Source organism: Artibeus jamaicensis, unplaced genomic scaffold (genome assembly GCF_021234435.1).
Source record: "Artibeus jamaicensis isolate MK-2021 breed Jamaican fruit bat unplaced genomic scaffold, CSHL_Jam_final scaffold_474, whole genome shotgun sequence".
NCBI lineage: Eukaryota > Metazoa > Chordata > Mammalia > Chiroptera > Phyllostomidae > Artibeus > Artibeus jamaicensis.
The window spans coordinates 29028470-29050085 of NW_026522046.1; the positions used below are offsets into that span (position 1 = coordinate 29028470).

General features: G+C 42.0%; 1 protein-coding gene across 1 annotated transcript in view; it reads right to left on the bottom strand.

Annotated features, from left to right (window-relative positions):
• Nucleotides 1-10097, bottom strand: part of ARHGEF26 (Rho guanine nucleotide exchange factor 26) — a 123945-nt gene extending 113848 nt beyond the window's left edge. Inside the window, exons 1-3 of the mRNA XM_053657603.1 lie at nt 8442-10097; nt 7050-7089; nt 3109-3254 (exon numbers count right to left, since the gene is read on the bottom strand). Of these exons, the coding sequence (XP_053513578.1) occupies nt 3109-3254; nt 7050-7089; nt 8442-9506 (1251 nt within the window). The 5' untranslated portion in view covers nt 9507-10097. The remainder of the gene's footprint in view (nt 1-3108; nt 3255-7049; nt 7090-8441) is intronic.
• Between the last annotated feature and the right edge of the window lie 11519 nt (nt 10098-21616).

The following is a 21616-nucleotide window of genomic DNA, read 5'->3' on the forward strand; positions in this document are numbered from 1 at the left end:
ACTGGACAGCTATGTGCAAAAAAATGAAACTTGAGCACAGACTTACACCATACACTAAAATAAATTCAAGGTGGATAAAAGACTTAAATATAAGCCATGACTCCATTAAAATCCTAGAGGAAAACATCGGCAAGAAAATCTCAGATATTTCATGCAGCAACATTTTTACTGATATGTCCCCTAGAGCAAGGAATATAAAGGAAAGAATAAACAAATGGGATCTCATCAAAATAAAAAGCTTCTGCATGGCTAAAGAAAACAGTATTAAAATAAAAAGACAACCAACTGTATGGGAAAACATATTTGCCAATGATACCTCAGACAAAGGTTTAATCTCCAAAATATACAAAGAACTTACACGACTCCACTCTAAGAAGACATCTAACTCAATTAAAAAATGGGAAAAGGACTTGAACAGACACTTCTCCAAGGAGGACATACAGAATATTCAGAAACACATGAAGAGATGCTCAATATCGTTAGCTATCAGAGCGATGCAAATTAAAACCACAATGAGATACCACTTTACACCAGTCAGGATGGCTATCATAAACAAAGCAACAAACAACAAATGTTGGAGAGGTTGTGGGGAAAAGGGGTCCTTAGTTCACTGTTGGTGGGATTGCAGACTGGTACAACCATTATGGAAAACAGTATGGAATTTTCTCAGAAAAATAAAAACCGACCTGCCTTTTGACGCAGCAATTCCACTGCTAGGATTATATCCCAAGAATCCTAAAACATCAATTTCAAAGAACCTATGCAGCACAATGTTCATAGCAGCACAATTTACAATAGCCAAGAGTTGGAAGCAACCTAGGTGCCCGTCAGTAAATGAATGGATCAAAAAATTGTGGTACATATACACAATGGAATTCTATGCAGCAGAGAGAAAGAAGGAGCTACTACCCTTTGCAAAAACATGGATGGAACTGGAAAGCATTATGCTGAGTGAAATAGGCCAGGTGTTGAAAGACAAATACCATATGATCTCGCCTTTAACAGGAAGCTAAAGAACAAAACAAACAAGCAAGAAGAATAAAAACAAAGACACTGAAATAGAGAACCAGGGGACAGTGACCAGAAGGAAGAGGGAAGGGAATTTAAGGGGACAAAAGGGGGAGGGATTTGGAGGAACAAATAGGAAGGACACAGGGACGAGAACTAAGGGGGGTGGAAATGGGAGGGAGGTGGGGAGCATGGGGTGGGGGGGGGAGAAATAGACAAAAAACTGTACTTGAAAAATAACTAAATAAAATTATTTAAAAAGAAGCATTGTTACATTTACCTTTTGCCCAATAAAATGCCTGCACATACTTGAAGTTATACTGAAGGACTAAATAGCGTTAGTTTAATGCACACTTTTTAATCTAAATGGAAACCAAACTGAGGGAGGCTGAAATATGGCTGTCTATTTTTTAGTACTGACACTAAGTGGGATCAAAGCATACGTGTCGCATTTCTGTTTAGGGTCCAGAGAAAAACAGCAGGAGTTAAGCCTGTGCTGCCACAGAGGGAGAACTGAAGAAAATCCACAGGTGTCTTCTCGAGGATCTGCTACCAAATGGTCTGTACGGGCAATGCAGTGACAGCCGTTTAGTGCCCACGTGGCCTCTGCAGCCTTGTCCCGTTTTTCTAGGTCCCTACTTTGGTGTATACCTGCCATGCGATCATTAGATTGGGGAATAAGCCTACCATATGCCAGTTGTGTGGCTAGGTGTTACCACCTCACCACAGGCAAACACCACAGAAGTTGCAAACCATTTGCACAGGAGCCAAGTTGGGCTCGTAAATACTTTGTTGGGCTCATACATTAAAAAAAAAAACTTGTATTAGGATAAAGATTATAAAAATCTGGATTTCCTTTTTCTCAGTATCATAAGATCTGGCAACACTGGACTGGTGTGAGCTAAGTGGCAGCTGCTCAGTTTGTGCAAGTGTGTTTGCCACAACTCCTCTGCTCCCCGAGCCACACGCCACCATCATGTATCCACACTATTGGTCCTGCATCTGCAGACACGTTAACCTGTGACTTAATGTTAAGAGTGCCATGCCTTGGAGACACTGGAAATGAATAGATCCTCATTAGAACTGAATTAGGGGGTGGGGCGGAGACAAGGAGAGAGGGCTTGCTGTCTGGGACTATGACTTCCAACGCAGGATGGAAGAGGGAAGAAGAGCCTAAACCAGGAGTTACCCCTACCATCGGCATGGACCCATCTCAACAGTCTTGTTTCTGAGCTTCAGCACACACAACTCCTTCTCTTACGCTGCTGGGTTCCCCGAATACCTACAGCCCCTGACTCTGACAAGTGCTCAGTGCAGCTAAAAAGGGAATCACCTCTGCTCCCACATTGCCCAAGGACTCACAGAGGTGTGCCGGCTTGTCTCTTGTTGCAAGGCTCACAACCCCCAAGCCATGGGAATTCCTTTCCACTTGGTAATGCATCAGATGCCTACAAATGCTGTGCCCAAACCCACAGCAAGTGAAGGAAGCATATACGGTGACGTTTGTTAAGCCAGGAGAAAAAGCAATTACAGCTAAAAAAAAAAGGATGTTTGTTGCAAAGAGGAGAAATTACTCAAGACAAAAGTGTCAGACACTCGTACACAAAAGATGTGCAGAGAAAGATGGAACAGAACACCATTCATTAATCAGTCTCAAGAGAACACAAATGTGCCTGTATCAAATGAAATTTCCTAGGAAGAACCATAAGCACCCTAATGTGTAGAGAGATATATACGTACACACATATGTATGTATAGGCATACTTATGACAAAGTTCACGATATATTACGTTATCACTACATGTACACTATGTAAAAAATAAGAAAAAGATGCTGGATAGGAAGAGTTTCCAAAGTTTATACTCCCTCAGTCACAAGGCACTTTACTTTACCAAAACCTATTTTCCCTAACCAGAAGTACCAAAGTTCCTATTCTCACATGCACCTGTGGAGTTTCAAGAAACACTGCATACTCGAAGAAATAGAGTCTTAAACCTTAGGGTTGCAAGATCATTGGCAGGAAAATTTAAAACTGCACCAGCACGATTGTCCCAACCTGGGGTTTTCACCCTGCAGAGAGAGAGGAAGGTAAACCCTCACCGCAGAGAGCTGGCTCCATGTGGATCGCAGCGGCTTGTGCTGAACCACGATTTTTTCGTCCGACTTCTGTTCTTTGGGCTCGGACTCTTCATCAGAGTCAATGTCCAAGGCCTTTTCTTTGTAGTTCTGGTATAGGACAGCATTTTCTGCGAGAAAAACAAACCGTACATGTCAGTAACTGACCCCGTCATTAAGCTACCTGCTCTAAACAAACATCCATATGTAGATGATGTTTGGTTCCCAGGTTAATAAACACAGAGGCAAATGGATCTTGTCACTGAAGTGTATTCCAATGACCAAAAAGTGATTTTCTCACTCACACAGCTCTGTCCCAAATTCACCCACAGAGGAAGGAGAGGGGCCCATACATGAAATGCCAATGAAAGCAACATCCCCATCTCTCTGCCTGCCACCCGTGAAGAGCAATCATAGCTGTTAAACTGTTTCTTAGATTAAACTGAATCCACACCCTACCTTTACTTCAAAGTCCATTGCCATTCATTTATCTGCTTAACAAAATTTATTGTACATCTACTATGTGCCAAGGAATGGGAGTAAAGAGAAAATAAAAGACACTTTGTGTACTCAAACTTAATTTAAAATTTTAAATTTTAAAATGAGAAAAATAGTCAGCCACTCATACATTTATTGATTCAACTAATATTTATTTATTTTTTAAAATATTTTATTTATTTATTTTTCGAGAGAGGGGAAAAGGAAGGAGAAAGAGTGGGAGAGAAACATCAATGTATGGTTGCCTCTGGTGAGTCCCCTGCTGGGAATTGGCCTGCAACCCAGGCATGTGCCCTGACTGGGAATCGAACCTCAATACTCTGGTTTGCAGGCCCGCGCTCAATCCACTGAGCTATGCCAGCCAGGTGATTCAACTAATATTTAGAAAATGCCTACCAGAAGCCAGTAATTGCTAGGCACTGGCGATACAGCAATAAACAAAAAAGACTAAAATCTCCACCTTCATGGAGCTGACATCCGAATGAGGGGACAGTGATAATAAATAAATCACCTAAAAACGTGTCAGATGCTGATAAGTGTCATGGGAAAAAATGAAAGGAAAGGAGGGGAATGTTACAAAGGAGGTGTGCAGATTTTAAACATTGTAGTTCCTGAAGGCTTCACAGAGGTGACATTCAAAGACCTGAAAAAGGTGAAAAAGTAAGCCACCTGTACAAGTGGGGAAAGAATATCCCATCAGAACGAACGGTAAGTACAAAGACCCTGGGTCAGGAGTCTGCTTGGTATGTCCATGTGTACAAATCAGCATGGAGGCCTGTGTGGCCGGAACAGAGCGAGGGAGGGGAGAGAAAGTATAGGGGATGGAGACTGGAGATGAATAAAGGGCAGCTCATACAGGGCCTCGCCACAAAGCCATTGAAAGAAGTTTGTTTTTTCTCCAAGTGAGAGGGCAAGTCATGTAGGACTGAGGACACAATGATCCTGCACAAATACACATCTACACACGGAACAGTTTATGTACAGGTGCACTGGAACAGCCCACCAGCAGGGTGTGGGAGGGGTCAGGGAGGGGTCAGGGAGGTGTCAGTGAGGAAAATCTAAGATCTTCCAGCTCAGATGCACAGAGCTACAGGAAAAGGCCTATTCAACAGCCCAGAGTGGAAATACAGTGGCTCAGATGAGCAAAGGCAGGTCAGTGAGCCCGAGTGCGGATGTCTGAGAACAAAGGGTGCAGGGTGAGTTTAGGGAAATGAGCCAACAGCCCAAATCAAGCAGAATTTTGCAAGCAACGTTAACTGAATTTTCATCCTGAGTACAAAAGGAATGATTTTCTTCCACACTGTAAAGACTGTATTTTATCCTGATTGCCATGGGGATTCACTGAAAGCAAAGATTTGACTAGATTCGAGGAGGAAGACATTGACTGCTTAGGAAACTAATGAGGATGCTGCCAAGTGGTCAGTGAAAGGTAATGGATTTCGGGCTGTGCAACTTAGAAAGAACTGGGCACGGACTAGAATATGGGCTCTGAGAAAGGGAGGTGGTTCGGGTGCTTCCAAGGTCTGCAAGGCCCACAACTAGACAGCGGGGGAAGAGAACACCAGCAGAGATTTGGCTTTCGAAGGGGAGGTTAGGAGTCTGGTTTGGGACACACTGAGTTTGAAATGCCTTCCATCTACTGGAGCAAGATAACATCTGCCTCTTCTCTCATCAACTATTGCATGTTCTACATAAATATGATAAAGGAATACTGAAGGCTATGCAAGATTCCACTGGTCCCTGATTGATTTACATGTGTACAACAGATAGCAAGGGTAAAGACTGAGTTTTCTCCATCTCTAGCACCCTTTAAAGTAGTTAGTGGTTGGCACAAAACACATGCATACATTGTTGAAATGATTGCTCACTCACTTCCCACAACATTGGCAATAGTAGTATTCCCTTCATTTTACACATGATAAAATCAGGCCTTGGTGAGGTTAAGACACGTGCTCAGTATCAGTCAAATGATGAATAAAGCAGTAGGATAGGAACCCAGGTCCCTGGCTCCAACTTTACAGGTTCTCACCACTCGATAGCACTGCTTCCCAAGTTACATTCTTGTTAATGAATGATTAACTATAGGAATCCTGCAATCCTCTTGTACGTATATGTGAAAAAGAATTTCTAGGTCATCATATTCAAAAAGAGATGAGAGCGTGCACAGAAACAGCTCCTTATAAAAAGGAAACAATGTAAAACTAGTTACAGAAGAGTGTGACCAAGTCTGGGGGGTGACCTGTCCTCTGGCTTAAAAGCTCCACATTTTTAACCGTTTGAGGAAAAAGCCCCAGAGTCAATGTCAAACTCCAGAAGATGCAAAACACCTCTCTAAATACATCTTAAGTGGATGCTCTGATCACTTCATGGTCAAAAAGTGGTACAAGAGGAAGCAAAGTGGCCCGAGAGCCAGCCTCTGTGCCCATCCTGGCTGTGTCGTGACAGCAGACAGGTACTGAACCTCTCAGAGCTCCAGGGGAGACGACTTTATTCCAACCAACTAAAAACTGCATCCGGGTTTTTTTTCCATACAGAAAGTTTCCTATGATTGGTGCAATGAATAAGTTTTTACAAACCAGTCAGGTTTAAGTGCTCCAGTGGGGATGACTTTTAGATAGAGAAATGATTTATAATCATCTGGAGTTATATGTTTTATAACTCCAGATGGTTTTACATTAGATTACTTATAGAGGGGCATACCTTTCGTCTTTATTCTTTAAAAGTTGGAAAACCTAAGAGTCATCCCTCACGTCTACCACGTTCTAGCAGCCCTGCAAAGGTTGCAGCCGGGGCTGCTGCTCCTTTCATGCTTTTCCAGTTGGCTGACACTTGACCCACCTATTTACACAGAGCCCACTGATCTGATGAGGGTTTGAACACCTGGTTGAAGCTGCTTTTGTTTTTAAGACCCTTAACAAAAATACTGTATGGGTTACAAATTCTTAGGAATATGTTTCCATTGGCCATCAGGGTTAGAGAGCCCCCAAACTGAAACCTGGTAAGGGAACAGGAAGTCAAAAATGATACTAAAGCCAGGGAAAGAGTATTAAAGTCTTTGTGGGGGGGGGGAAGGCTTAAGATCTAAACAGCCGAACTCTCAGAATTTTTTAACTAAAGAGCTAGGGCTTGCCCTTGGTCTTTCTCCATTTTTTGAGGGAGGTGGGGATGGAGCCAGAGTGAAAAAGAATGAAAAATCCCAGAGCATTGGCTGACAGAGTTATCAGCTTACAAAGAAAGCTATTCTCTTTATTCACTACTGGTATTACTAGATGAAAATTTAGCTCAGTGAAGAGTTTTGTGCTGCACAATTTGGAGAAGTTGGACATTTTTCCCGTCTTAAGTGTTTTTGTCACTGCAATTGGATTGCAACTTATAATTGATATTCCACATTGAAACAGCAATAAAAGTCTGGAAAATCAAATGCTTACCTTCCCCATCAAATGGTCCTTGTCCTTTCAGCATTTTTTTCTAAGAAAGAAGAAAAGCAAAAAAGGAAAAGGCAAAGCAAACTATGTATGAATGAGCCAAACAGAAAATACAACTATTTTAAGAAAAAGTACTTATTTTGTTGCTACATTCATTAGATTCCCCAAAGCATAGAGCAGATGATCCCTGCAGTGGTTCACTAATACGACTACTACAACGCACTAAAACAGTGAAATAAAATGTACAATGTCCCTCACAGCCTGTCAAAGGGTTTGAGGATCCTCAAATGCCCCGCCAGTTCACTAGTTTTGACTCACCATCACTGTTAAATTGAACTGTGCTCTACGTCCAGACTGGGGTGGGGAGGGGGGAGACATAAAATATTATGTAATTTCTCTAAGGCAATAGGATCTAAAATACAAAATGCTTGGTTGTGTATTACATATGTGACATTTAGATAGACTGATTCCAGTTCTTTGATTAGATGTGGCTGCTAAAATGACTTTCTGCCCTGTTACTGAGATCCGTCGTATTTGTGGAGAAGGCAGTCCATGTACACTCCAAAAAACCCTTCTCTAGTTTCCCGGAGTTCTTTAAGTCATATTTGGCAATATTTTACCAGGTGCAGCTTTTAGGCCTTTACACCGAGTTTGCTGGAAACTTAAGTTTTGAGCTACCAATTTGTTAAATAAACTAAAGGACAAATAGTCACAAAATGGAAATAAAATATAACCAAAAGTCAAGTTGACAAAAACAAGAAACAACAAAGATGACAGACTCTTTGTGCCTTTTGTAATTCTGTCACCCAATTTTAAAATTCACGTATCTCGTGAGTGATCGATCACCACTCAAAAAAATTAAATAATTCACATAAATAATTAAAATAATCAGTAGGCGCAAATGATAGCAGTATTTTCCCTAATCAGCTGTGATGAATCAGCCAGCAACCACAAACTGACACCTCTGAACAAGCACCAGACAACTTGACCACAGTGAAGAGTGCAAATCCAGACCTGCCCTACACTTCCTTTGCAGTTTACTGGTTGCAAACACTTTGCAGTTTGATAGTGTTCAGGACTCAAACACAGCCCATATCTAATTTGCTGTCCTTTTCCCCCGTTTGTTCCCAGATTTTGCCTGAGCTTAGAAAGTTAACACAGGCATACGAATTTCACTTCCTCCCACAAAACTGCCTTAACCTGGGCTCTGCCTGCCAGCAACAGAATGGCCAAGAGATAGATGAGCACAGGCTTGGTCAACAAACAGCAGAATTAAAAAGAACAATAACGTCTGGTTTTCTCTGCATCCTTCCTCTCCACCCCCAACACCTTTACCTTGGAATTAGTGAATGCCTGGCTTAGTCAGTGACATGTGACACTCCTGACCACTCTTACCTTTATCCTTCCAAGGCTGGAAAACTTCTCCTTGTCTTCCATCACTGCTTTCAGAACCGGTTGGGACATTCTGTTCTTCTTCTTCGAGGTGGTAGGACTGTCAAAATCAACGCCACTAACCACCGCCCTGCGATAGGACGTGGACCTCAAGCCCCTCCGCAGAGACCCAGGGCTGTCTAGGTCGTTCTCGACCTCGCCTTCGTCCTCTGAGGGGCCCAGGGGCGCCCCGAGGCCCTCCACCATGCTGCGCACCTTTAGGAGTCTCTTGTGGGGCTCCACATTCTGACTGTTACTTTTACTTATTTTAATTTCCGAGGCCAGGCTCTTAGGAATAATCTGCTGCTTCCCCACTTTGAGGGCAGCAGGGCTGTTTGTGCTCAAAACCACTGAAGGATTCTCCGGGAGCTCATTCTCCTTTGAGGGCAGCCTTTGGAGGGGGAGTTTTTGTTCCAAAGATGTATTCTGGGGCGAGGATGCCCGCTCAGAGTCCTTAGCTGTCTGGCCGGATTGCAAACGGGAGCCTGGGGAGTCGATATTAGGAGTAAGCCCATTTGCAGCGGGGGAAGGCAGGGGGCTGGCAATCAATTTGAGCCGGTCTCCCTCTGGGCTGCAGGGGGCGGATGCGTTAGGAGTCCGCGGGGGGCGCAGCCGCTGAGGCGCGGGAGAAGTCACCGTACCATTCGCTGGGGGTTTCGGGGAACCGCCCGACGCTCCTTTGGGAGTCTGGGGTGACTTGGGCCGTCGGAGCCGAGGAGAGACAGCCCTGTACTCCGGGGAGACCGTCCTCCCATTGGTCACCGCCTTCCGATGGGTGCAGAGAAGCAGGGGGCTCCTCTGGACAGTCCTACCATCCGAAGCGGTGGGCACCCGGTCGGGAGTCTGCGCTGCGGGAAGCGTTCCTAGGTCCTCCACCGGGAAATCTGTGATAAGCAACCCGCTGGGACTCTGGTAAGACTGAGGTCTCGGCTTGCTCCGGCCCAGCAGCTGGGGTTGAGGGGTCGACCGCCTCCGCCACAAAGGGGTTAAACTGTTGCTGGAAAAATTCAATTCGCTCTCGCCGTCCATAGCGAAGCCTCGGGGGTGAGCCCCGCGAGGGTCAGTACTCAGTTAGACTTGCTTAAAGAAGAAAGGAGTCATGGAACTTTGACTCCAGGCCACCCGGCACGCCTTGCAGACACGGGCGCTCTGAGCCAGCGGTCACCCGCTGCTGCGCGGGACACAACTGCGTGTCACTTACCCGCTCTTTCTCCGGCAAAAACTGCGCGGACCACGCTGCGCAGTCGGACACAGAAATCTGGGCTGTGCCCAAACGGATTAACCCAATTACCTCCTCGTCTCTCCCGCACCCAACGACCACCCGCACGGAAAAAGTCCGCCACCTATTCGCCGGGTGCAAACTGATGCACAAGAAACTTGGGGCAAGTTCAGCTTTCTTGGGAAACTTGCCGCGGGACGTTACCCTCCGCCGCCATCCAGCCGCCCGCCTCTGTCGTTGGTTCCCTCGCGCTCAAACTGCCCGGATCCTGGGAGGATTTACCTTCGGGGCTTTGCAGAAGTGGTGATATCTAGGAGGGACCACCGGCCAGTGGCTGGCCGGGTTACCGCACGGAGGGGCCGCTCCGGGAGCTCTGGAAAGCTCGGCAGCCGACCGAAGCATCGGCTCCGCCCCCAACCCTGACCCCGCCCTCAGCCTTGGTCCCCGCCCCCATCTTGGCCCGGCTCAGATCCGCCCCCTTCGCTGCCAGGCGCTGCCACTACCTTCCGGCCGCGGGGTGCGATTGATCCGGCTGGGTGTGGGTGTCTGTTTAAAAACAAACTAGAACACCAAGGCTGGGTGCGGAGCTATGGAGTTGGAGGATAGAAAATGTGGCTGGAGACGGCAGCGGCTGCAGAAGAACTGCAGGAGCGCCGGGTAGTTGCCCGGAGCACAGCGTGGGAAACAGCGTGGGAGCGTTGCTGAAATGCAGTTTACGAGGCCCTGGGCCCCTTGGAATCTCCTGTGCAGAAATCGAGAATGAGAGGCAGAGTGGGGTTTATGAAATAGGTGAGCTGGAGCGCGTAGCTGTAAATGCCAAGAGCCTGTCCCCTCTCAGCGTTCGGGTGATCTTAAAACAAACCCGATGACCTCGCTTCCCGGCTTAAAATACTTACTGTGTCTTATAGCACAGACTCACAGATTCGCTGGTTTGTGCCTAGAGTATTTCCGGAGGCATACACAGGCAGCCTCGGAAAGGAGAACTGGGTGGCTAGCAAAGGAGAGGGAGGGGGAGTTATTTGGCATCCTTTGATGGTAGAGTTACTATTAAAAATAACCGCAATTGAATACGAAAAAAAATGATTGGTTTCCAATTATACGTAGAATAAAATTCAAAATTCTCTCCTTAACTTACGAGGCCCCTTGCACGACTTGCCTACCTCTGCAGCCCAGTCTTTTCCCCATCACTTTTCCTTCACTTATCTTAGTCTACACCCACTTAAAGTTTTACAGCCTCAGAGAATCTTCCCTTTTGTTCCTCTTCGACCTGTTCTGTCGTCTTGTCGCTCCATCAGAGGCCTTCCCGGACTCCTCCTACATCAGATACTGGCCCCACTTACTCATTTTCCCAGACACCTGTTCTCTTCCTTTTTTACATTTACCACAGTTTGCGCATGCTGGGGTAGACAAAAGTTGGTTTACAGTTGTAACACAAATAAACAATACAATAAAACATGATAATACAAAAATAAACTCTATTTTGTGTACTCACACCTATAAACCTACTTTCACCCACCCCTGTATATGTATACATATATTTTTGTGTTTATATTTGTCTGTTTTATCTTCTTTAAATTGAATGCTGCAAGAGGGCAGGGGTCATACTTATTTTTTGCCCCTCCGTGTTTCAGGCAGGTAGTGGGCAATTAATAAATACTTGTTGAATGACTGAGGAATGAAGTGAGGACCATGACGGTCCCCACCAGAGTGCTCTGTGGCCAAATAATAGAAAGTTGGTTCTGTCCTGGCCAAGCTTCTGCTATGTGAGAGGAATAGAGCAAACTAGAGGAGACAAATGATTTTTAGACCATAAGATCTTTATAAATGATCTATTAGCAAAACAAATGGGCATTTCTCCAAGTTCTCTTTCAGTATTCATGCATTCAGCAGGGATGTAATGAGCAGCGACTGTATACAAGTTGGGCTGCTTGTTTTTTCCCTGGCTACATGGGGTGTAATGGCCAAAAATATTAAGAGAAAATCTCTGGGTGGTGAGAAGAAGCATTGTTTTTTGTGCTTATTTATACTTTTTTGTACTTATCAAATGCTGTACACCGAATATATATTACTTTGATCTGAGATGGTTTTGTCAACTAGAAGAAATGTCACCAAAATTTTATAAGAAAATTTTAGAAAGAAATTTACCAAATATTTCATTTGGAAGCAATATGGTTGATTACATGCTCACACATATCCCATTTTTACCATAGGACATTGTCCATGCTAACACATTTCATTTTGATATTGGGAAAATATAACAAATTTAAGTTAAAATATGCTTAACTAATGACAAATGAAATGTTACTGAAGTACAGAATGCAATCTGTGATGTGATAAGTTTTACACGGTGATGTGAGAAACTAACTTCAAATCATGTTGCTTCTACAAGCAAATGATGATTATGAAGAAATCAGTTTTTTCCTTCCTCATTCCGAAGCATCATACATGCCCACTAAAACAACAGAAACAAAACACCAAGTTCTGTTCCTTCACCAAGGGTAACTTGGAAATTCGTAGACATACTGCCTATTTTGGCCTCTGTTCAATTTATTATATCTGTTGAAATCTAAAACATCTTTGATTGCATGTACTACCAAGAAAGGAAAAGTGCTTCCAATTAAACTATGACATATGTGTAATCACAAAGGATTTGCATTTTATACTCATTGAAATGGTGTTTTTAGACTTAGATATTGATTTTTCACTAATCGCATGTATAGAAAAAATATAAGCAACATAAATTGATTAAAGTGTTTCTCAAAATTATGTACACTGAGTCTAATTCATCTTAATCCCTTTTACCCAGAACATCAATCTCTGTATGTTGTACACTGTCAATGATAGTGTAGCCTTTTTTTTTTTAAGAGAGAGAAGGGAAGAAAGAGAGAAAGAGGAAGCAGAACATCAATATGTGGTTGCCTTTCGCACACAACCGGGGACCTGGCCCGTAACTCAGGCATGTGCCCTGATGGGGAATGGAACCAGAACCAGCAACCCTTCAGCTTGTAGGGCAACACTCAATCCACTGAGCCACACCAGCCAAGGTAGCATTTCCTGAAAGAGTATTCTTGTCTTGTCTCTGAGATTTGCTTCCCAGCCACAGACACTCATTCTGCAAGTTTGATGCTGGCACTATCTTATTTGACTAAGAGCACAGTTTTCTTGTTCTGTTGAACAAACTATGCAAGTTTTTGTTAATGGTCAACAAAAAGTTTCTGACAAATTGAAGTTCAATACTTTCACTCTAGTCCTGAATGATACATGAATTGGTTGTGTCAGCATCTTCTTGCTTTAGAATGTCTTTCACCTAATATGGCAGATCTGGCCATTTCAGCTGCCTTTGCTTGCATTTCTTGGCATATAAATTTTACACATATAGTACTAAATTGCTTTGATCTTATTGAAATGACGAGAATTCAAATAGTTATGACTGCATTCACAAAAACAGAGGCGATGCCAACTATGTCATGACTGCCGCCTGGCCAAGGGCTATTTCTTTGATAATAAAACATATTCCACCTTCAGAAATGTTAAAATGTGCACCAAAGTGTTTCTTAGAGCTGAAGAAATATAGGATATTAAACCATTAGGAATGATATACAGTATTCCATTGGTATATTCCAATGATGTGTATTTCCTATGTTTAATTTTTTACTTTTAATTTTTTTCTGTTTCTGAGACATAATTAACGTGTAACATTGTATTAGTTTAAGGTGCATAACATAATGATTTGATGTACATATATATTGGAAAATAATTACCACAGTAAGTTTACCATCCATTACCTTACATAGTAATAAATTATATTTTCCCTGAGAACTTTTATAATTTTCTCTTCACAACTTTCAAATATACAGCATTGTTAACTATAATCACCATGCTGTAACTTACATCCCTAGAACTTACTTATCTTATAATTTTAAGTTTGCAGCATACCAGAGGCTGAGATATTTATTGCTACATTCACTAAACAAATTTGCACTTATCAACAATTATGTGTCTGTCATAATAATGGGGCTAATACACATGTACAATTTAACTTGTATTATTACCTTGCAGTTATAGCTAATGCATTCTTTATTTACTTATTTATTTCCACAAATTTTCACTGGATGCATTTAAGTGGCAAGCACTGGGCTAGGCCTTCCTGAAACTTACAACCTGGCTGATTAACTACATATGAAACATTAAAATAATAACAAGACACCCAAGCCAACTAAGATACATGGTAAGCTCCCTATTCTCTGAAAGCCTTTATGAAGGAGTTTTGATAGAACTTGGCCAGAAGAGTAGGTGTTGTGAGCTGGAAAAGAAAAGAAAGGTAAGAGATTTCCCAACATGAGCAAAAACACAAGGGAGTAGCTGGAGATATTTATTAAATGCCAATTACGTGGCAATCACTATTATTCATTACACATAATTTAATCTCACATTAATCCTGTCTCAATTTAACTATGAAGAAGCTGAGGCTCACAAAGCTCTTCTGTTGGTCAGTGGTTGAGTCAGCATCTCAACTCAGGTCTGACAACCCCAGAGCCCATGTGCTTCCTAAACCAAAACCCAAGTTTGCATTTGGAAGATGTGGGGGGTTAATTTGACTTGCTATGGTGAGAATAGAGCAGGGGGCGTGATAGACTGAGGGGTCTGGATGTTACCTGGATGGTAACTGACACTCACTCTTTCAAGATATTTAAACTTTCTTATCTTTTACAATAATGAATCTGCCCTGGCTGGTGTAGCTCAGTGGATTGAGCACGGGCCTTCGAAACAAAGGATCGAGGTTCAATTCCCAGTTAGGGCACATGCCTGTAGGCTAGTTCCCAGCAGGGGGTGCATGAGAAGCAACCACACATTGATATTTCTCTCCCTCTCTCCTTCCCTTCCTCTCTAAAGATAAATAAAATCTTTTAAAAAATAAAATAATGAATCTGATGACACCAGTGTCAGAAATTTTTTTTAAAGATTTTATTTATTTATTTATTTATCTTTAGAGGAGAAGGGAAGGAGAGAGGGAGAGAAACATCAATGTATGGTTGCCTTTCGTGGGTCCCCTGCTGGGAACTGGCCTACAGGGAACCGGCCTGCAACCCCGGCATGTGCCCTGACTGGGAATCGAACCGCAATTGTCTGGTTCGCAGGCCCACGCTCAATCCACTGAGCTACACCAGCCAGGGCTAGAAATTTTTTTTTAAATGTAAAAAAAAAACAGGTGTGGCAACGAAAAAACATGTAATCTTTGTGCATTAACAAAAGCCACATAGCATTAATATCTATATTGTTCATAAAATAATAGAGAAAAGATTAAGAATGGAAAAAAGGAGCAACAAATGAGAATACACGTATTAGAAAAGACACACGTATCCACTATACTTAAAAATATACTCAACCTCATTAGTAAAGACAAAATTAGAACAGTTTTCAAATTATAATTTTTCCTCTACTAGGTTGACAAAGTTTTATTTTTTTAAGAGAGAAAGAGATTTGTATCCACTGTTGGTAAAAGTGCAGGGAAAGAGAGTCTGAATCCTCATTGTTGGTGAGGATATAAAAAGGTACCACCTTTCTGTAGAGCAATTAGATGATAGCAAAACCTTGGAAACAAGCACATCTTCAACGTAGTAATTTGATGCACAGGAAATAATCCTGAGGAAACCTTTGTTTTGTGCAAAGAAGTATGTTCAAGGATATACATCAGACCATTTCCTATCATGGCAAAAAAATTAAGAAGCAAACTAAGAATTTATTGGTAGGGGACCAGTAAATAAATTATGATGCACAATGCAACCTTCAAAAATATTAATGTAAATATATAAATAATCATACAAAAGTTCAAAATATATTAAATGATTTTTTAAAAACCTGATTTAAATACATTATATACAATGTCCTTCTTTGAGTTTTCAAAAATCCAAATAGTTATGTATATATACTTAATACCTAGATTTGAAATATTTGAATTGTTAGCATATCTACCTCTGCATAGCAAACTTAAAGGTGGCATTTCAGTTATGTTTTGCTATGAAACGAACCACTCCAACACTTAATGGCCGAAAACAGCAACTTATTATTTATTGTCGGGGTGTGGCAGCGGTTCTTCTTCCGGTCTTCCTGTAGGCAGCTATGGCGCAGGTGGATTACAAGGGCGCAGAGGGCCTTACTCACGTGTCTGGTGGTTGGTGCTGGCTGCTACCCGGGTCTCTGCAATTCTCCCTTTCTCAGGCCTTAAACACCCGGGACAAACTTAGTATCCCTGCTATTCCCTGCATAATGAAGTGATAAGTCAAACTGACAGAGCAATCTGGAAAAAAATAGTTGGAAAAAAGTTTGAGAATTGATTAGTTCTCACTGGGAAAAAACGGTCTTAAAATGGGACTTTCTACAACACTTATAAAGTGATTTATATATAATTCTGTGTTTTTTAAAACACTTTTGGAACACTTAGGATATATCAGTTCTCTTTGAAATGTTTCTAATGTATTAAAGAACTTAATCTTCACAATAACCTCATGAGGTAGGAACTAATATTGTCTCCATTTTACAGATGAGAAAACTAAACACAGATTAAGGACCCATGTAATCTAGCTCCAGTCTGGCTCATAACTGTAACACCATTGTTATACTATTTATGATATTTATTTGTATACTATTTATTAATTTGCATCCATATTTCTTGCAAGCCAAACTTAAGAACTCCAATGTCAAACTGGCTCTTTATCTCCTATAATGTTTCAGTCGTGAACAGATTGATCAATTGGTGTTAACTCATTCCCTGAGTTAACAGCAGAAAGAAGAGAAGCATGGGTCATCCAACTGGGAAGAGAAGCACAAAGCCTTAGAAAAGAAGGGTTCCTGCAAGGAAAGTCAACTCAGCAATCCTGTTAGTCGGCTGATATTGATTTAGCTCCTGGTTGGTGTCAGTCCCAGGGCTCGCTGTAGTGGTAACGAGAGTAGACCGGATCCTGACCATGGTCCTGCTGAGAGTCATCATTAAACACAAATCTTCTATGACATCTAATGCTAATGCTGTTGCTCACTTAGTGCCATTTCGAGCAGCACCTTCAGTGTTGGTTGGCATGGGATCCAACTTTCAGGATTCCGGAGAAAGCAGGCAGTGTGAAAACTCAGTCTGGGCAGTTAAGTACAAGTGTGGGAATTGTGACAGTGAAAGGGAAGAGAAAAATAGGGCAGTCCCTGGAGGGAGAGGAAGAAAGCAATTTTATTTCAAGACTGGGGACACTTGGCTGGAAGTCAGGAAACCGGGTTTCATTCAATGTTTGGGCCTGCCTCTTTCTCACTGTGGGAATGAGGGCAAACTACTTAATCTGTAAGACCACGGTTTCTTCAACTGCAAAGTGAAGTTGCTGCGCCTCCGCGGCACAGTCTGAGAAGCCCTCAGACATTAGAATAATCTGATGCGGCTGGTCCATTGGTTGGAGAAACACAGGACACAGAAGTGGGGTAAAGATCGAGAGAGAATTTTTAAGTAACTTCTCCCCTATCTTGAACAGCAAATAATTATAATAAAATTTGGTTCTAACTCTAGGGTGAAAAAAAAGAATGTAATTAGAAAGAGTAAGAATTTGTTGAAAATGGCTCAGAGTAGTCTCCTTGGCAGGACCGAGGGAGATGAGAAGAAGCCTTGCTCAGGAAAGGAAGAGCTTCTTTCTTGCTCCCAGTCCTTGCAGGCAACATCCAATCTGCTGGTCCACAAGAGAGGCAGTACTGGTTGACGTTTGATACACTGAACCTCCAGGGACACCATATTTTGACAGGAAGTTCTTCATTCAGCTGGAGTGAGGACAATCCCAGGTAAACCATGAGACCAGTGTGCGGAGTGGCTCACAGAACTGGTCAGGTCCAGGAGCTTACTGTTCACAATTGTCCTTTGCATTGTAGGGATGAGTTAAAGCAATCAAGCTGCCACTCTTTGGGGATAGGTTCTAGTTTGACATAAGAACTAGGGTTGTACAAAAGTAAAAGCATGGCCCACACATGTCTCCAGTTTCCTGCTTGGCCCCCTAGAGGCATCCATTGTTAACAGTGCATTGTGTTTTACAAATTTTCAGATTTACGGTGAGTGTAGACAGCGTACACATCCCCGCATATACTACACACACACAACCATATTCTAGCATTCTGCGACAGTCTTCTGTACATGATGATTTTCGTTGGATATCGTTCCATGGCAACATTCATAGAACTACCATGTGGTTGTTAATGGCTTCATAGCATGAGGTAAAATCATGGAAGTCAAAAGTAGCCAAATGCTGGCAAGTTCATACACCTCTACCTTGCAAAATATTACATAAGTTAGGAACCATTTACCTGTTGATACATGTTTAAAAATAATTTTTTTGCAGAATCTGAGCACTAATAAGAAGAGGTCCTTTCCTCTCTCAATTTCTATAATTCTTTGCTGTGTTCCCATTCGTTCATGCCTGGGAAAAGTAAGGTAGTAAAAAGAGAACATGTTCTTGAACAAAGGTGCAGGTGTGGTTTAATTCTGTGGAATTTAAGTCTGCTCTTAATACAGTCTTAATGGTGAAATCATGCATGAACACGCTTTAAAGAGAACTCTGTTTCTCTGGGGAGACGTGGGATTGGGGGGCCACCAGCACTTTCAGCACTGTCCTTTGGTGATTATTTTCCAGTGTCTATTCACCTCTCTTTTGTTAGTTCCTGGATCCTGCTCTTTCTCTGGATTATGAGGACAGTGAGTAGAATCACAACTCGCTTCACAAAATATAAGTAATTTGAACACAGATGTATCTGAATAGGCCCCTCTGTTTCTTTTGTCTGTAGAGCTGGTGATTGATTGCAAAAGAAGTAGAAATAAAATATTCTGCTGCGTCACACTCCATTTTCCAGCTAAAACCGTATTAGGAACCATGTGGGTATACTTACAACTAGCCAATATGTTCAAGTTTTCCCCTGCCCGGATTGGTTTGGAAAAGGTCCAGGCTTACCTATCTCAAAAATTCAGCAGGGAAAAATAGCTGAAATAAATTAGGCCTGCGATTACTTAATTCTGTGTTTACCTAGACATTCTGGCACTTGGCTCAAGAGACAAAGCTTTTTAGAAATGTTATTTAAACCTTGTTTTACCATAGATTTTAAATTGAAAGAAAAAACGGTAACAGAGTAAATCTTTATAAATCACGCACGTTTGGGCTCCTTACCAAGCAACTCTGACCAAGCAGTACTGATAGAATTTTAAAAATGCTTCCCAGGGTTGAGATCTGCCACCTAGCAACCACTTTGAAATATCTCCTGCGCTGGCCCAAGACTCCTCCAAATGATCAGTTTAGAGATTGGTGGAGGGCTTTGCTGTGCTTGAGCCACGGTCATTAAAGGGAAGATTAGAACTTTGTTTTTAGGGCAAACACGTGCAGATTTGAAGGATTGTTTCATTTAACTGCTCAACTGGTTTTGGAATAAGGTTGGCAGATTAAATACAGATTAAAGATTGCATCAGATATACTACACTCATGAATTATTCATGATCTGAAATTCAAATTGAACTGGGCATCCTGTGTTTTTATTTGCAAAATCTGGCAACCCTATTTTAGAGAGACTTTTGAAGTGCAGAACCGAGGAATATTTACAAAATATGTACCACAGATTTTGTATGTTAACTTGATCTTTCCAAGGCTGCTGGTTTTATGGATCTAAAATACCTTCCCCAGAGTACTGGCTAGTGAGCCTAGGAGTGAGCCGGAAGCATAGAAAACTAAAGCTGTAGACAGGTAGGAGCTAATGGCAGTGGGTACGAAATCACCCAAAGGCTGCACCCAGAAAAACTGAATTGAGACGAGGACAGGGGAAGGAGTGGGGTTGCCCAAGAATGTAATGATGTGTGGAGAGGACAGGGAAGCGCCTAGAAACCCGGGAGCAAGTGGAGTGGCATGACATCCACAGAAGTTTTATTTTTAAAGGGAGAAGGAGGGGAAGTGAAGCCCTCTCTATACGTAAAAGTTTGTTCCGAAGCTTGGGCTGAGGCGGGAGGGGTGCAATCTGCTCTCCACTGGAGGGCTTGGCCACTGGCTTGCACCTGCCAAACAGTGCTCAGGTCGCTTGCTCCAGAACGAAGAGCCTCCTGGGACTGCCGAGACTTTGTCACGCTCCTGCCTTGCAGCTTCCCAGGGCCTAGGTCTGAGTGTGGGAGAGGCTGTCACTTTGTCTTCGATGCAGATCGCTGCTCCTCATCCCCATGCCAGAAACCTACAGTCCCTTCTTATTAATGTTGCCTAGCAGCACCAAATATTTAAAACATAGAAGGCACACATCATTCCTATGTGTCTGCACATGAATGAACATCTGAAAAACACACAAGAAGCCGCTAGCTGTGGCTACCTGGGGGGAAGAGGACCAGAGTGAGCTGGTCCAGAATGAGAGAGAGGGGTGCTTATTTGCACACACTGTGCACCCCTGGTTTTTTTGCTGTGTGTGCATTACTGACACAAATGTTTTCCAATTACAGCTGCGTCAGGTTCAGTTCAGAATCTAACTCATGTTTAAACTGTTTACATCTTTAATTTAAGAGGGCTCATTATACTAAGGTGTTTTTCGATGCATTTCTTTCTATAGTTTTACATAATGTGTATCTAAGAGAGATCTGACATTTTGGCTTGCTTTCTGGAAAATTTGCTGCTAAAATCAATGACAAATCAATAGTAACCTTTGACAAAAAGGTTTTACTGTGAGTTTTAGGCTGTGTTGATTTTAAATACAGATAGTGAAAGGCTCAAAATGTAAGTCTGATAGAAACTAAATAAAAATATATTTTATGTATGTATTTTTTTTTTTTTTAAATTTATCTAAGGAAAGGGAAGGAGAGAGGGAGAGAAAATAACTTCATCCCCCCCTATCGAGCTACACCAGCCAGGGCTTATGTATATTTTTAAATTGAAGCAATATTGAATCTCACCTTGTAAAATTTGTGGAACCAGAAGTCTTTGTCTCTTTTGTTCAGTAATAGACCCCTAGGATATAAAACAGTTCTTAGCACATATTAGGTCCTCAATAAGTATTTTTTAAATAAAGGAATGCATGGTTATTATAAACATTCAAACATTACAGAAAAATATGATACAGAATGTGTAATCTTCTTTAATCTTTTTCCTTCAAACAATCACTTTCTGGTCTCTTAAAGTGAAAAAAAAATCATTTATTTTCTGAAGAGTAAAAGTTTCATTGTACATATGCTCTTTAATTAGTTAAATGATACCACAAAGAATGAGAGACACGTAATCGAATTTGAGAAAATGTTCATGATATGTATAACTGGCAAAGGATTGGTATCTAAAACATGTGAAGAACCCATTCCAATCAGTGAGAAAAACTGGCAAAACACTTGAAGACACACTTCATATGAAAAGTGCTCTCACATATAGTCAGAAGAGAAATGAAAATTAAAACCACACAGTCAACAAAGGGGCAGAATGTTGGAGCCTCGCTGAAATGTTCATAAGGACCCTGAATGACAGGAACTCTCTGATACTGTCTGTGAGTGGTACAATGGTTAATCCAGTGTAGGTAAGTCCTTGGCATTATTTTCTAAAGTGGAATACCCAGCAATTTCACTGCTAGGCATCCAATGGAAATTCATTAACATAGCAGAAATATTTGTAACATGGCTAAATGAGAAACTAACCAATTACCTACCAACAGAAGAATGAATTTAAAATTATGGTCTAGTCCCACTATGGAATTCTACCCAGCAGTGAAAACAAACAAACCATGTCTTCAGACAAAAATATGGCTGAATCTCACCAACACCCAGTCGTATGTAATAGGGTTTTGGCAAGGTTTCCCTAGGTGATCTGTACGTCATTTCGGCTTTCAGACTCTTGCAGCCATTTGGAAATGTCCCAGGCCTGGGATAGTTCACATCTAGACACCAGAGGGGCAAGGCGTAGGG